This window comes from Anser cygnoides, chromosome 8 (assembly GCF_040182565.1).
Source record: "Anser cygnoides isolate HZ-2024a breed goose chromosome 8, Taihu_goose_T2T_genome, whole genome shotgun sequence".
NCBI lineage: Eukaryota > Metazoa > Chordata > Aves > Anseriformes > Anatidae > Anser > Anser cygnoides.
This window is the reverse complement of record NC_089880.1, coordinates 17,101,700-17,118,730: the sequence shown is the minus strand read 5'-3', so window position 1 is coordinate 17,118,730 and position 17,031 is coordinate 17,101,700. Positions and strand designations below refer to the sequence as shown.

At 43.2% G+C, this 17,031-nt stretch overlaps 1 protein-coding gene across 3 annotated transcripts in view; it reads left to right on the top strand.

Annotated features, from left to right (window-relative positions):
• RGL1 (ral guanine nucleotide dissociation stimulator like 1) overlaps positions 1-17,031 on the top strand; it is an 81,209-nt gene that overhangs the window by 50,959 nt on the left and 13,219 nt on the right. For all 3 annotated transcript variants that reach the window (XM_048059083.2, XM_048059085.2, XM_048059086.2), the window contains 6 exons: positions 411-595; positions 3,921-4,045; positions 4,679-4,894; positions 9,236-9,339; positions 10,498-10,582; positions 13,004-13,093. In XM_048059083.2, coding sequence (XP_047915040.1) covers positions 411-595; positions 3,921-4,045; positions 4,679-4,894; positions 9,236-9,339; positions 10,498-10,582; positions 13,004-13,093 — 805 coding nt within the window. The remainder of the gene's footprint in view (positions 1-410; positions 596-3,920; positions 4,046-4,678; positions 4,895-9,235; positions 9,340-10,497; positions 10,583-13,003; positions 13,094-17,031) is intronic.

Genomic DNA, 17,031 nt, shown 5'->3' with positions numbered 1-17,031 from the left:
TGTTGTATTCAAGGTACTGACTTTCCATGCTTGGTAGGGAGTTATTTCTATTAGTTATCTTAATTGCTTTATCTATCATTACTTGGTATCCTGAATTTAATAGAAGGGACTCCATGTAGCTTAAGTGGATTTGATTCTTCATTGCTACGCATTTTGGGGCTGTAATTGGATCCACTTGCAGTAGTGTGAATCAGCAGCAACTTCATTGAGGTCACTGGCAAAATCTGAGTGGTATCTTAATAAGATTGCATGCATAATAAAAGAACAAATGCAATTCCATGCTCATAAGCTTCTTCATAGTGCCTTGACGAGGGGTGCGAATGTCTCGGTGTTTTTATTTTAAGGATACGTGCAGTTGTATTGATACAAACTGTATGCAACCAGCGTGTTCTCTGTGTATTTGTTTTCAGTGCGATAGCATCAATCTTGCGAGCGTGGCTCGATCAGTGCTCTGAGGATTTCAGAGAGTCGCCCAACTACCCGTGCTTGCTGAAGTTGCTGGATTACCTGAAGAGGAGCATGCCTGGCTCTGACCCGGAGAGGAGGGCGCAGAACCTTTTGGAGCAGTTCCAGAAGCAAGAAGTGGAAAACGACAGTGAGCTTCCTTTCCTTCTTTCTTTCTGTTTTCCCAGGCTGTGTGATACCACAGGGATTTATGTGGAGTGCATTCATTAACGCTCATCCTAATTGTAAGCAATATTATGAGGCTCACCAATTATTATTTTTTTAATCTCTGAATGAGACTGCAGGTTCTGTGTGAACAGTACAGTGCAGTGTAGGTGCCCTTTCTTGCTCATTCAAAGGAGGACTGGGAGTTCCAGCACTTCTAATATTCAGCCAAAGTCTCAAGATTGTTACAGCAGTCAAGTAGCTAACTGTCAGCATATTCCCTGTGTCATTGACTTAAAACACACAGGTGCTCCTCAGGTTTTCTCACTTAAAACCCATCCCCAAAACAAACAAACAAATCAATTAAAAAAATAAAATGAAAAACTCATCCTGCTGGGCTGCAACAAAATAAATCTTGAGTCACAAGCTGTGTTGCCATGAAGCTTTTCTTCCTAGTTACCATCATGTCAAAGGAAGTGTCTGTGGCTGTTTTTTCCTATTTGAGTGGCTGGCTGCTGGTATCCAAGGACAGAGGAAAAGCTTACGTTATTGGGGGTCGCAATCTACTGAAACAATAGTGAACTGTAGTAACACAAATACGCTGTGTGCAGTGTCAAGCCTGACACATAGCCTTATCCTGGTCAGAAAGTTTCCTGTGGCATAAGCTGAAAAGTCCTAGGAACTCACACAGTGTGTGAATGAGAACTAAAAACAACTTCCAGGTTTGGCAGAGGGGCAAGAGGGAGTAATTCATGAAATAAAGGATAAAGGAAATGACAGAAAAGAAACATTTCATCCCTGGCATAAAATCTTGTCTGCCGGATGTTCCAGAAATACCGTGTCAATGCATAATTATGGTGACTTGCCAAATTAACACTGCCATCAAAACAAACATAAAAAGGAGTACTGCACAGAGCTCAAGTGGTCTCCTTACTGAACACAGGTAAGTGAACAAGGTTGCTGATGTGTGCCTATTGATGTTCTTTCCTGGGTTTGGTTCCCACATGTCAAACAAAGAGGGCCTAAAAGAGCTATATTTAGATTCATCTGTTGTTCAAAGCAAGCACAAGTTCCCAGCAGCCCGGCTTCTGCACTTGTTTCCAGAAGTAACAGTTGAAAAGGCTCTTTTCTGAGTTATGGACAGGTCAATTTGAATGATAACATTTTCCAATCTGTGGCAGAACAGAGGCTGTTATTTAGAATAAAAGAGGAGGGAAATGCAATTAACCTGAGGGTTCTACAGAGAAGAGTTTTAGAGTAGTCACTTATTTTATTGATGCTCTATCTTTGTTCATTTCAGAGATTTCTTGCAAAACTCCTTATGTGTTGCCTGCAATCAGATTTGAAGATTAGCTGATAATTATTGTTCTAAAGCATTCATATTGTACTGTAATCTTACAAACGTGGTCCTAATCCTACAGTTTGGTTTGCGTAATCAAATAATCAAACCTCCATTCAATGCTGCTATCATCCATCCCAGTAGATTAGATTGTAGTCCCAGATGCATAGATAAAAGCTATTCCCAGCCTCGGTGCTTCCAGCCTGAGCAATACAAAGCAAGGTGAGCCACAGACTGCAGTTCTGACAGGGTGCATCGTCCCTCTCTGTGAAATCAAGAGTTCAGAGGGTCTTTGAGAGGGCTGGCTGGATCAGAGAGATCTGAAGAAGTGGAGATACTCTGGTGCAAGAGGGGTCCCAGCTTTCTAGGAAGTAGGGAGAAGACTGGTTACACATCTATGAAGGTGAAAGTGAAAGGAGAAACAGGCATGAAAAAAAAAAAAGGAAAATCTTGGGTTGCACTCAAGGACCTAATTTTAAGGCAACAGTGAGTTTTTGAGTAGGATTGCAACTCAGTGGTGGGGATTTTCAGATGAATTTCATGAGCTGAAAGAAGAATGAGGAGTTACGTGGCCAAAATGTGTAACTCTTCTAACAGCTGAGTAGAAGTCCATTTAACTATTCATATTGTTATGAAACACCCACAGAAAAATAAGACTGAAACGGAGGTCTCTATTTATCACATTTAGCTCTGTCAATAAAATGTACAGTTGGAATGGACAGATGGAAATCTGGATACAGCCAGTAGTTATAACTTGCTGTATCAGAACTGTAGCAGGTTTTGATGCTCAGGTTTTGCAAATGAATGAAGAAAGGAAGAACAAGTATTTTGAAAAACAATGATGAAGAACCACTATCTGCTTTTATTGCTTTAATGTTTGTTCTGCTTTAATTGGATACGAAGTATTGCATAATGTACTCTGACATGCACTGCTTGTTTTTGTTAATGGAATTTCACTGGTAGTAAACTCAATACTTTTGTTGTTCATCTTCAACAAGAGGGAAAGTCCCATTTTTTTCGTTCTTTGGTGCTTACTGTTGCCCTCCAGTAAAAGGGATTAAGAAGAGGATTTATTTTAAGGATTTTCTGTTTGACTTCCTCCTGTACCATGGGAAATAAGGGCATATTTATTTATTTTTTTAATGTAGCTTTGTTCCATGTGGGAGCCAAAAGGTAACATGGGAACATCTGTGAAATCCCTTCCCTTCGGCACAGGATCTGGTCCCTTGGTGAGGAGAGCTGTCCTCTTGCACCTTTTTGCTGCTGCTCAGTGCAAACTGAAAGAAACATTCAGCTAAATGCTGTAGATGCTCAGTGTATTCCCTTTGGTGGGAAAAATTCCCAGAGAGGGATGATGTCCAATGCTGGAACAGCCTCTCTTTAATATTGTCTGTGTAGTCCTGTGAAAGTGTAAATGGTGCCAGTAAAATCTTGTGTCTCCTTTTCCTTCTGTGTATGGGAGAAGTAATCTGGATATAAGAACATTCCTAATGTAATATTTTGAGTATATAATCAAGCTCTAGTCCCTTTGCCAATTGATTTTTTTCATATTATTAAAAATCCACATAAATACTGAAAAAGAATAACAAAATTCTACAATCTTAATAAGATTTTTTTTTTCCAAGGATGGGGGCAGGGGGGTGGAGGAGTTATTTTGTTGGGTGGTTGTTTGTTTTTTCAAAAGAATGGTGGGCTGAGCCACTGCGCAGCTAACAGACCTTGGGCAGATCATTTCTTCCTAACTTTATTTCTTTTTCTTCCACCTTTTTTTTTTTTTCTTAACTTACTCTTCTGGTCATCGTTTTTCTTGCTAAAATATGTAGCGCAGTGGGACATTACATCATACAGAACCTTCTGGGGGTTCTACTATTATATATACTGTGAAGTTTGATGTTTTGAAATAAGTTAACAGTTGCTTTGATTTACTGTTTGCTTTGTAAATTTACTAAGCCATATTTTCCATCCTGAACAGATGGATTCCATAGCACTTCCCCCTGTAACCTCTATGATGAAGAGGAAATGGAGATTAGCAGTCCAGAAGAATTCTCTTTTTTCCGAGAAGATCTTGTGGCAGAGCAGCTGACTTACATGGATGCAGTATGTAGAGTATATGTACTACTTGAAATGCTAGGGGAAATAGTGCTGGGCTTCTAAATTTTTTTAAAATGATCTCAATATAAGTATAGTGTTCCAGAACAGGTTCGTTTTTGGGCCAGAGAACACAGCTCTGCTTGGTTATCCAAACTTGCTTTATTCACAGGGTTTTTTCCTTCAGTCATTCTGCAGGTTTAAAAAATTTAAAAAAAAAAAGTTTGAATGTATACTATGTAGTCTTTTTTTCAAAGTTCAACATTTGACACCAAAAAATACCACATTCCATATATATTGCTGCCTGGCCTAAAGATGTAGAGGTACTCTAATTGTAGTACTCTGATTTGGTTTGTCTGTATCATTTTGCTTCAAAATATCACTATATAATTTTTTTCCCCCTTTGTCATGCAACTTGTATAAAGACATCTCTTATTTTCCCAGGACTACTAAGCTGGCAATTCTTCTAGGGCATCAAGCCTATGAAGAGTATGCCAAAGTGTATATTTTAATCTAAGAGAAAACAAATATTTACATTGTAATACAATATTAGATCTAATTTGTACTGTGAACATGTGTTTCTTGTGGACAATAGAGATCTAGGAGAATCCTGCTGACTTAGACACCTCTATTTCACTCTAGAAACTCTTCAAGAAAGTTGTGCCCCACCACTGTTTGGGATGCATCTGGTCTCGAAGGGATAAGAAAGAAAACAAGCACCTGGCACCTACCATCAGAGCCACCATTGCTCAGTTCAATGCAGTTACCAAATGTGTTGTCAGCACTATCCTGAAGAGCAAGGAACTCAAAACACAGCAGAGAGCCAAGATCATTGAGAAGTGGATTCATATTGCACATGTAAAGCATTTATTCTAGACTGTTGATGTTCCTTGTGCAAGTGCTTTGGAGTAAGGGAATTTGTTGGGAGGGGGGAGGAAGGGGTTGTATGCGTTGGCCCCAGGCCAGTGAACATCTTAGCTCCAATTCTTTCTGGTTTGGACCAGCTTTCTCGGTAATAGGAGATGAAATATCGCCACTCCTTTCCCTAGTTCCTCCCCCTCTGTGGAAATGGAATTGATGCTGGTCTCTGCGTGGTTGGGAGTGCTAATTAATTGATGAGACAGATACTGTGCCCTGCAGATGGAGAGTGCCATATACTTGATAATATAACATTGATGGTAAGACGGGTATAAATTCAACCAGTTCAATTCCCTAGGAAGAAAATACTGCTTGTATTAGTGAAAGAAGTGACGTGGTGTTTGATCCCTGTTACACTCACTTTATCAGACAGTGTAGTGACAGGACAAGAGGTAATGGTTTTAAACCATTGTTTAAATGGGATTGTTCAGCCTGGAGAAGAGATGGCTCCAGGGAGACCTTTAGTGGCCTTCCAGTGCCTAAAGGGAGCTACAGGAGAGCTGAGGAGGGACTCTTTGTCAGGGAGTGAAGTGATAGGACAAGCAGTGATGGCTTTAAATTAAAAGAGAGTAGATTTAGATTAGATATTGGGAAGATATTCTTTACTGTGAGGGAAGCGAGGCACTGGCACAGGTTGCCCAGAGAAGCTGTGCATGCCCCATCCCTGGAAGTGTAAAAGGCCAGGGGCTGTGGGCAGTGTGGGCTGGTGGGAGGTGTCCCTGCCCATGGCAGGGTGTTGGAACCAGATGGTCTTTAAAGTCCCTTCTAACCCAAACCAGTCTGATTCTGTGATATCACCCAAATGTTAGGGGAAGGTTGGACAAGAATGAAGAACTGGCAGTGGTGCAGGCAGTAGGCAGTCAGAATGAGCTTTGCACTTTATTCAGCCTTTGGCCATTAATATTCAGTGAGTGAGCGTCGTGCTCCCTCCCCTGCATCTGTGAGCCCTGTTGGAGCTGAAATCAGAATGGTGGGAGATAGCACAACTGTTTGTGTTTTCATACACACACATTTATATATGTGTGTATGTTTACATGAAAGTCAAATAAATACTAGATTTTAAGTAAGTGCAGACAAAACTAACTTCGAAGAAATAGTAACCTTTTTAACATGGGAAAAATGAAATATTGTTTGGACTGAAGAAGTTTCCAGAACAAAAAAGTTCAAAAAGTCATTTACTTACTGACTTACTCACTGTTTACATTATATATACAAACGAATTGGGGGGGAAGGGGGGGAGGGGGGGGAAGGATGGAAGGAAGGGAGGGCGCAGAAAGAGGTAGAAACAGTGACCAGAAGGAACAAGTAGAGGTATACTATGGCACCACTCTCATCTTCTTGCTTTTCTGCTTTGTCATTGTCTTGTATTTCTCTTTAACAAGTTATTACTTTTTGCTTCAATTCCTTTGTTTTATGAGAGATTCTGTGTTTCATAATCTTTGCACAAGAGTTTAGCACACCTTTACATAACTCTAGTTTGCTAAGTTTGCTAATTTCTTAGATTTTCTCTCTTATATTTCACTGTAACCTTTTTAACTCCCCTTCAAAGCACTGGGCAGCTGGCACTAAACTAGGTCTCCTTTATGAAAAGAACTTTAAAGCACTTTAATATGGATGTGTGTTGACTTTGTTTTAAGAATCACATGGATTCTTTCAAAGCTATACAAAATAAGCAGTCGTAAAAAGCTCAAGCCAGACAGAGGCCTTCCAGCCTTGACAATGCACTTCTATCCTTCCAGAGGCAGCATTGTTAGTACTGGCACCTAAGCTCTGGCAACTGCATGGTTCAGGAAACTGGTATGGGGAAGTAGTCTTTCACCTCTGTTTTGGCACTTACGCTGACTCGTTTTTGTTATCATCTGATGCCTGCTTTATAGTCCGTGTGAATGGATTAGGGAGTTTGGTTCCTATTTTCTGTGTGCAGATCTCCGGCTTGCAGAGGTACCAGCTACAGGGGTCTTCTGGGGGCACGCTGGGCTGCAGTCTGGGTGAGCCAGCATGGGGCAGCTTCTTGCTCATCATGGGACATCAGGAAGGCCCAGGGAAGCCAGGCCAGGCATCACGCTCATGGTCCTTGTTCTGTGAATGGAGAACCTTGTTCTCCACCTCTGTTAAGCCAATACTTCTCCCTTTACTTAGTTCACGCGCATAATTAAATTCTCCATCTTAGCTAAGCACATGAAAAATGCATGTGCATGCTATACAAAATAATTACATATGTAGAATAGCTACTTGCAGATATACTTAGCTGCCCAATTCTGAAGAAAGTTGCTTGCTTTGTGCATGCAAATGAGTGTTTTGAATAGTTAGTAGCCCAAATTAGAAAATAATCCACTCATTAAAGTGCAGTTATTCACTGACAACTGACTGTAACTTAGCAGCATGGAGTTCTACATTACTTATCTGTGACTTCTGGACTGAGTTTCTTAGATTACAAGGAAAATTGAATAAACTGCTAGCTCTCCCCGTTCCACCTACCTCTAAGGTTCCTGAGCAGAAGCAGCCAATTTTATGCACGCAATATTTTCTTTAAAAATAAAAAGTAAAAATCATTAATATCCTGTTATGCTTAACTTTTAAACTCAAGTTCTTTTTGAGCACTGTGTAGGATTCTTTCTGGTTTTCCCCTTGTGAAAGACGCAGCATGAAACAAAGTTGTTCAAAGCAGTTTAAAAAAAACATATATATGAGTGGAAGTGTGGTGAAGTTTAGCAGTGAGTTAAAACATTGAGAACACGAAGTCCAATATTGAATTCCTAATGAGGTTTTAATTATACATGCATTTTAAGTCACAGTGGATCGAACTTGGAGCCTTTAGTCCAAACTCCTGTCATACTTTAAAAAAAAAAAAAAAAAAGAATTTGTCTCTGAATCCATTATTCTCCCCAGCCTGAATTTCAAGTTGAACATGAAGAAAGAAGGGTCTCCTTCTTGAATGTGTCTGTCACCCAGCAAGAAGAACTGTTATGTGGCTTTTTTGGCTTCAGACCATGCAAGAACAGCTTTCAGGTCTTGGGTGTCCTGCCACATGCTCTTTAAGTTGGTCTTTATCTAGCCTAACTGCAAACCTGCTTCAAGTAAAGTCTGCCTAGTCAGTCATCTTCTAAGCCGTATTTTGTTAAATGTAACCTTGTAAGTTGCACAGAGTTTTAAAAATATATATGTATTAAGTAAATATATGAGAGTAAAAATACTTCCCTTAGTTGTTCTGTCAATTTTAATGCGACTCATGAGCAGAGTTACTGGTATATTAAGGTCTGACTTCAGTTTATATAAAGTTTGCTCTACATTTTTTCAGTCCTGTGCAGAAATTGCTCTAAAGGGAATAAATTATGTCTATTTTCACTGTAAGGACACTTGACATAATTAGTCTTATTAGTGCAAATAATCAGGCCCGTAAAAATTTGCAAAATCAGAACTGTAGTTTGAATACAGTCATTTACATGCAGCAGGCAAGTCAGCATGTGTTTTGTCTGCTTAATTTGCATGTACAGACACCTGTTTGTGAGAGCTTATATTTGCAAGAGTTGTCTTACATCTGTGGCACCCATGCTGTGGTTCATGAACCACCGATGGATTTGCAGGAGTCCCTTGAAGAGTCACAGGCCAGACTTTCCCCCTCCTTGCTTCCATCTGTTTTAATGGGAAGCTGTGCTCTTCTTTTGGAGGACGAGGTTTTTCTGTGTCTTTTTCCACAGGAACTTTTGCCATAGAGAAGCTCTATAAGAAATGTCTATGAACCAATCTCTGTCAGGATTTGAAACTCTGGAAAAACTTGGAAGGTTTTCTCTTTAACAAGGTGCACATACTTGAATAACAGGTTATTCCTTTGCATGTCTTTTTTTTTTTAATTGACATTTAGATGATTGAAGGTTTATATTTTAAATGCAACAAACAAAGAGGCAAAGCTTGTTTTTTCTCCCTAAAGGGTAAAAGGGATTGGTAATTATAAAGGGCTTTTTGAGAAGTGTAACATTTGTGCTCTTTAGCCTGGCTTCATGGGCTCATTTCAACTTTTATTTTTTATAGAACTGGAACCCGTAACACTGCAACATCACCACAAATATGTGAAAGTGAGGAAAACAAGAAATAAGTGTCAAAGCCCATAAAGTGTTCAGTGAATGGAAGGGGGGTGATATTTTTGATGCTCAGTATTTGTGCAGCTGCCTGCTTTGGAGTAAGAATATGTAGGAAGTATGACTCTGGTCAAACAGAAGAGCACTAACCTAGCCGTAATACTGATATTTAACGCTCCTGTACTTCTAACCACTCCTTTCACAGGAATGTAGGATCCTGAAGAATTTTTCCTCCTTGAGGGCCATCGTTTCAGCACTGCAGTCCAACTCCATCTATCGGCTAAAGAAGACCTGGGCGTCTGTTCCAAAGTAAGCCTCCCCCTCTCCCCTTGCTCCTGGGCTAGCCCCAGACAAAGACAAAAAGTTCAGGGCTCTTTCTTTTCATCATGTTCTTCTCAGTCTTCCCACTCTCCTTCGTGAACATCTGTTCTCTTTCAGAAGAACCTGTCATTCCTGTGAGGCTCAGAACCCTTTTTTGGGTCTGAATGCTTTGAGCTCCTCTTTGATATTGAGAGAACAGCCTGCCTTCAGGGGCAGTGGCATATAGCCACTTTATAGCATATTGGATCTTCCACAGCCTATTGTGAAAAATATGGGACTAGCTGCTTTCCCAGCTCATGCACACTGCTCTCAGGTCAGCAGAACGGCACCACGATAGCTGCCTGTTGTTTTCTCTGCCATGAAGTTGGAGGAGGTGCAGGTTCCTACAACCTCTCTCCTTATCCTGAGATTTCCTTAAAATATATCCCCAAACTACAAAATTCAGATCTGTATTTAAAATAATATTCCTTACAGTGGAATACCTTTTGGTGCAATTGGAGTATTTACTGCATGCTACCAGAAATCTCTGTGTAGGAAAGATGTTGTTCTGCTTATTCTGTTGGAAAGAATAGATTTTTCTCCTTTTTCTTCAATAAACAAAGAAAACTGTCACCCTGCCATGAAGTGTGCTTCTGCATTTCCCCAAAAGAGAGCTGTTTTTTTTCCTTCCACTGGATGTTCAAAATGTTCCACTGAAATGTTCAACATAGTGCTGTCTTGAGTTTGTAGTGCTGGGCAATAGAAAGGGACTTACATAGTAAATTCGTATAGCTCTACTGAGGGCATGAAGCAAGGCGAAAATGAAGTATTTGGAATACAGATCTCAGCTAGTATTCTGTTCCTTTGTGTATCTATTTATCCACTTTCTTACAAGAATTTTGTATCTTAGCGTGATTGAAAATCCTGCTCAGAGTTTGAGTACCTATAGGTTTTATGACACTGTCAAATAGAGCTCAGGCTTTACTGAGAGCACCAGGTCTCAGAAAGGTTCCTAGGAGATGTGCAGCATCTCCTTGAATGCATCATGGTGTTGTTATCTTTTACACGCTTTGCTGTTACCAGTTCATGAATAAAAAGAGCTGCACAGTAATATGGTCTGATTTAAAATACTAATAATCTGAATGATTCAACTCTTTTCCTGTACAGGGACAGGATGCTGATGTTCGAAGAGCTGTCTGATATCTTCTCAGATCATGACAATTATTTGACAAGTAGGGAGCTGCTAATGAAGGTGAGAATTAGCTTGAGTTGCAAGGTTTGTAATCGCAAAGCTCAAGTTAGCCACTTTTCCAGCCAGCTGCCAAAGCTCATCTATTCCTAAGCTACTGTATGCAGTGCTTCAGGGAAGATTGGTCTGTAGCTTGTAAGTTTGGGGTTTTCTGCTTGGATGAGAAGTGATTTCATTGTCCCTGAAATAATGCTATACCAGCATTAGCCTGTTGAACTTGGATACCCACAAACAGCAGGCTGCAGCTGCACAGATCCTGTATTGATTTGTTCACAACAAAATGGGTCAGGACTGTCATCACTCTTGGAGCCCCCCAGATTGAATGTCAAGCTGCTGTGGTTCAGTGGTGGGTCATGCTCCCTTGGGCACAGAAATGTCTAGCTCAAGGACAGCTGTGTGTGCCGCGTTGTACCTGTGGATAGCACCAGAGCCACAACCAGAGTTAACAGGTGCTGCACAGTGTAATTTTATTGAGATGAGCTACAAATTAGCATGTTGGCTTTGTAGTGCTCTGTACAGAGAGACGAGCTGCTAGCTTATGCACCCTCTGAGCAGTTCTGGAAAGGCTCAAGTCTGCACTGATGAGTAGAAAGCAGCTCCAAACAACTCAACTGGGTTGCACCACTGTAGTGCCTTTTACTTCACTGGAACAACGCCACTGAGGAATTATACTAAGATGTTTATCCAACTATCCCGTACCTTTCTTGGAACTAGAAAACAGGGCTGGGAATCTCGAAGGAACAGGCTTCCTGCTCTGTGTGTGGCCAGATGGCCAACAAAGCAGGCTCTGTCTGAAACAGTGTGACTTGTATGCTACCCAGGGCAAACCCCAACAAGCTCAGGAGCTTGAAAGGGGTGAGAAATAATAGCAAGGAAAGGTTATATTATCTGGAAACTAGGGAATGTGTCAGTGGCAAAGTTTTCTTTTTACATAAAAAATTTCTGTAAACCAGTTAACTGGTTTACTTTTTGGCAGTTCTGTCCAGTCTATTTGGCATTTGTACTTTACCCCGTTGCCTTGATATCTGAAACACTGTATTTTGCTCAGGAATGGTGAGTGAGCGCATTCAAACCTGTCAGTCTGTTGTTTATCATCCACTTATGATCGACCTGTAGCTCAATTTTAGAAATGTGTGTTTGGAACAGCTTATAGAACTAAATATTAAAAAGAGAGAATAACAGCCCAGTCCAAGCCCAGACCTTCTGACTCCCACCAAATCACTCTCTTCAGCTGCTGTAAGTAGATTTGCCAAACATTTTGAAAGCAGAGGAGGAAAATTCCACGGAATTAGCTCGCACCCCTCTCCTAGTTCTCATCTTGGACCAATTTATAATGATTGGAGGATTAATGTCCACTGTATCCTTAAAGTCTTTGTTTTGTTTCACTATAAATAGTCTCTGCAGGGAAGCTGTATTTGATCTTGCCTATCCAACCTGCAAATTAAAGTGCAGAGCAGACAAAGCACCATATGAAATGGGTTGTCCAGCATAGAGGGAGAGCTCTGTTCTCTTCTCCCCAAACAACGTCTCTGCTGCGAGCTGCAGCTGCTTCTGGGCCTGCCTGCCATTTGCTGCTGCTAGGGAATCTCATTTACCTGTCAGTATCTTCAGGACATTGATATTCCTTCTTCATTTGCTTCTGTTTTTCAGCCGAGGAAGGAAAGGCAGAGTTTAATTGATCTGTTCATTAACTGTGACTGAGAGAAGTAAGCGTAATGAGAGGCTCTTTACAAGTGCAGGCTGTTGTTTTTTGCAAGCTTAAAAAGACATTGATGATTCATGCCACATCTATCTGGCCACTGGAAAAAATAACAGTAACTCGCAGCATCCCATATGGATCCAGGGAAATAAAGGGTACAGATCTATTGTGAAATAGCTCATCCATTCATAGGAATTGTGGAGATCAAAACCTATTACTTCAATTTCCTGCATGTTTTTGGATTAGTCAATAAGCCACAGAGGTTAGTTGCTGGATCTCTGTGTTGCGGCATAAGAAAAACAACAAAGCATTACGTAAGATAGAGATGTTTACTTGTAGCAGTCCTGATTAGGAAATTAAACAGAAATCTTGAGCTTGAGTGTCAGGATGGAGTTCAGAGAAGCATCTGGACACCTGAAGTATACCTAAGCTTCTCTGATTTAAACTCTTAGGAGATTTGCAATAGCATTTAGATTTGGTCAGAGTAGAAGTATTTTGCAGAAAAGTTCCCGTATGGTCATCCTGTGGGATTTTTCCAAAATTCCCAAGCAGTGCTCGAGACACAGAAAATCATCACGTGCACATATACACACATTTACTTGCATAACAAATAGTTTTGCTAATCTAGCTTGCCTGGTTAAATGCATTTCCAATTATTTTACACAAATGCAGTTGCCAGCTTACCACTTTGCTCCTCCATTAATTGCCTTTTACTTCCCTTACAGGAAGGAACATCCAAATTTGCAAATCTGGACAGCAGTGTGAAAGAAAATCAGAAAAGAACTCAGAGGCGACTTCAACTTCAAAAAGATATGGTGCGTCTGGTGTCCTTTTCCTCCCCTTTCTGAACTGGTAATGTGATTAACCCTAGAATTGGTGATATGAGAGAAGCAAAATCTAGGTAGATATGAGAGAAACAAAAATCTAGATGTATGAGAAGCAAAATCTGGAAAGGTATTTAAGAAAGCGAGTGAGCAATAGGTAATGCTCTTGAATATGCCTTCTGTTGTGCAAAGCAATTGCTAAAACATCAGTACTGTTGATTAACTGATACTAAGCAAGTTAACTGAAAAGTTTAGACTGAAAAGGCAGTCAAAATGTTTGTCCCTGTAGATATATGCCCAAAGCTGTATTTCCCTTATGCCATGGATCATAGTAAGCAAGTAATACGTACTGTGTCATGTGTGTGAGGTGTGAGCAGGTGGGCGACCTGCTCAGCCTGGTGGCAGAGCTCAAGGAGGAGGTGGAGAGGTTGAGGGCCATCAGGGAGTGCGAGCGGGAGATAGGCAGGTGGAGCAACTCCCTGCAAGGCTTGAAGGAGAGGTAGCAGAGTGAGACACCCCAGACAGTGGTGGACCCCCTGACCTGTCGAGCAGAGGGAGGGGACCTGAGAGATGAGGAAGAATGGAGACAGGTCCCTGCTCGACGTCGCAGGCAACCCCCCTCCCTACTGGCCCTGCCTTCCCAGGTGCCCTTCCACAACAGGTTTGAGGCCCTGGAGCTTGAGAGATGGGTGGGTGAGGATGAGGTGAAAAGTTTACCCTGGAGGATGCCTAGGGTGAGGAAGTTGACTCCACGCCTCAGGACTGCCTCCACTAAGAAAGAAAGAAGGGTGATCACTGTGGGCGACTCTCTTCTTAGGGGAATAGAGGGCCCTATTTGTCGACCTGACCCTACCCGTAGGGAAGTCTGCTGCCTCCCTGGGGCCAGGGTCAGGGACATTGCCAGAAAGCTTCCCAACCTGGTTCGCCCCTCTGACTACTATCCTCTTTTGATAGTCCAGGCTGGCAGAGATGATATTGAAGAGAGAAGCCTGAAGGCTATCAAACGGGACTTTAGGGGACTGGGGCGATTAGTAGATGGAGCAGGAGGCACAGGTTGTGCTTTCCTCCATCCCTACAGTGGCAGGGAAGGGTACAGAGAGGACCTAGAAAACCCACCTGATAAACACGTGGCTCAGAGGCTGGTGCCAACACAGAAATTTTGTTTTTTTTTGACCACAGGGTGCTTTACTCGGCACCTGGCCTGCTAACTGCGGATGGGTCCCACCTGTCTCTAAGGGGAAAATGGATGCTAGTGCAGGAGCTGGCAGGGCTCATTGAGAGGGCTTTAAACTAGGTAGGAAGGGGGACAGGGAGAGAATAAGGCTTGTTAGAAGTGTGCCAGGGGGAACAATGTCAGGGTCTGGGGAGCAGGCAATGGCCCAGCTGAAGTGCATCTACACTAATGCACGCAGCATGGGCAACAAACAGGAGGAGCTGGAAGCCACCATGCAGCAGGCTAGCTATGACTTGGTTGCCATCACTGAAACGTGGTGGGACCAATCCCATGACTGGAGTGCTGCAATGTCTCACTATAGGCTCTTCAGAAAGGACAGACAACACAGAAGGGGTGGTGGTGTGGCTCTCTATATTGGAGAGTGTTTTGATGTTGTGGAACTCGAGACTGAGTCTGGGAATGATAAGGTTGAGTCTCTATGGGTTAGGATTGGCGGGAAGGCCAACAAGGCAGCCATCCTGGTGGGGGTCTGTTACAGACTGCCAAACCAGGATGAGGAGACAGGTGGGGAATTCTACAGGCAGCTGGCAAAAGTTGTGAAATCATCGGCTCTTGTCCTCATGGGGGACTTCAACTTCCCAGACATATCCTGGAAATGCAGTACAGCTCAGAGGAAGCAGTCTAGGAGGTTTCTGGAGAGCGTGGAAGATAGCTTCCTGATGCAGCTGGTTATTGAGTCTACCAGGGGAGGTGCCCCGCTGGACCTTCTGTTCACAAACAGAGAAGGACTGGTGGGAGATGTGGTGGTCAGGAGCTGTCTTGGGCAGAGCGACCACGAAATGGTAGAGTTCTCTATTCTTGGTGAAGTCAGGAAGGGGATCAGTAAAACCGCTGTCTTGGACTTCTGGAGGGCTGACTTTGAGCTGTTCAGAACACTGGTTGGCAGAGTCCCTTGGGAGGAGGTTCTGAAGGGCAGAGTAGTCCAGGAAGGCTGGGCACTCCTCAAGAAGGAAATCTTAATGGCTCAGGAGCGGTCTGTCCCCATGTGCCCAAAGATGGGCTGGCGTGGAAGAAGATGGGCCTGGCTGAACAGAGAGTTGTGGCTAGAGTTTAGGAAAAAAAAAAAGAGGGTTTATGATCTTTGGAAAAGAGGGCAGGCCACTCAAAAGGATTATAAGGATATTGTAAGGATGTGCAGGGACAAAATTAGAAAGGCCAAAGCTCATCTGGAGCTCCGTCTGGCTACTGCTGTTAAAGACAACAGAAAAAGTTCTCATAAATACATTAACACGAAAAGGAGGACTAAGGAGAATCTCCATCCTTTACTGGATGCAGGGGGAAACTTAGTGACGAGAGATGAGGAAAAGGCTGAGGTGCTTAATGCCTTCTTTGCCTCAGTCTCTAGCGGCAAGATGAGTTGTTCTCTGGATACCCAGTACCCTGAGCTGGTGGAAGGGGATGGGGAGCAGGATGTGGCCCTCACAATCCACAAGGAAATGGCTGACGACCTGCTACAGCACTTGGATGTACGCAAGTCGATGGGGCCGGATGGGATCCACCTGAGGGTACTGAGAGAACTGGCGGAGGAGCTGGCTGAGCCGCTTTCCATCATTTATCAGCAGTCCTGGCTATCAGGGGAGGTCCCAGTCGACTGGCGGCTAGCAAATGTGACGCCCATCTACAAGAAGGGTCGGAGGGTAGACCCGGGGAACTATAGGCCTGTCAGTTTGACCTCAGTGCCAGGGAAGCTCATGGAGCAGATTATCTTGAGTGTCATCAGGCGGCACTTGCAGGGCAACCAGGTGATCAGGCCCAGTCAGCATGGGTTTATGAAAGGCAGGTCCTGCTTGACGAACCTAAGGATCTATGACCAAGTGACGCGCTTGGTGGATGAGGGAAAGGCTGTGGATGTGGTCTACCTTGATTTCAGTAATGCGTTTGACACCGTTTCCCACAGCATTCTCCTCAGGAAACTGGCTGCTCATGGCTTGGACTGGTGTATGCTTCTTTGGGTTAGAAACTGGCTGGATAGCTGGGCCCAAAGAGTCGTGGTGAATGGAGTGAAATCCAGTTGGGGGCCGGTCACTAGTGGAGTCCCCCAGGTCTCAGTACTAGGGCCAGTTCTCTTTAACATCTTTATCAATGACCTGGATGAGGGAATCGAGTGCACCCTCAGTAAGTTTGCAGACGACACCAAGTTAGGTGCGTGTGTCGATCTGCTCGAGGGCAGGAAGGCTCTGCAGGAGGATCTGGATAGGCTGGACCCATGGGCTGAGGCCAACTGTATGAAGTTCAACAAGGCCAAGTGCCGGGTCCTGCACCTGGGGCACAACAACCCCAAAGCAGCGCTACAGGCTGGGAGATGAGTGGTCGGAAAGCTGCCTGGCAGAGAAGGACCTGGGAGTATTGGTTGATAGTCGGCTGAATATGAGCCAGCAGTGTGCCCAGGTGGCCAAGAAGGCCAACAGCATCCTGGCTTGCACAAGGAACAGTGTGGCCAGCAGGGCTAGGGAAGTGATTGTCCCCCTTTACTCAGCTCTGGTGAGGCCGCACCTCGAGTACTGTGTTTGGTTTTGGGCCCCTCGCTACAAGCAGGACATCGAGGTGCTCGAGCGAGTCCAGAGAAGGGCGACCAAGCTGGTGAGGGGTCTGGAGAACAAGTCTTACAAGGAGCGGCTGAGGGAGCTGGGATTGTTCAGCCTGGAGAAGAGGAGGCTCAGGAGCGACCTTATTGCACTCTACAGGTACCTTAAAG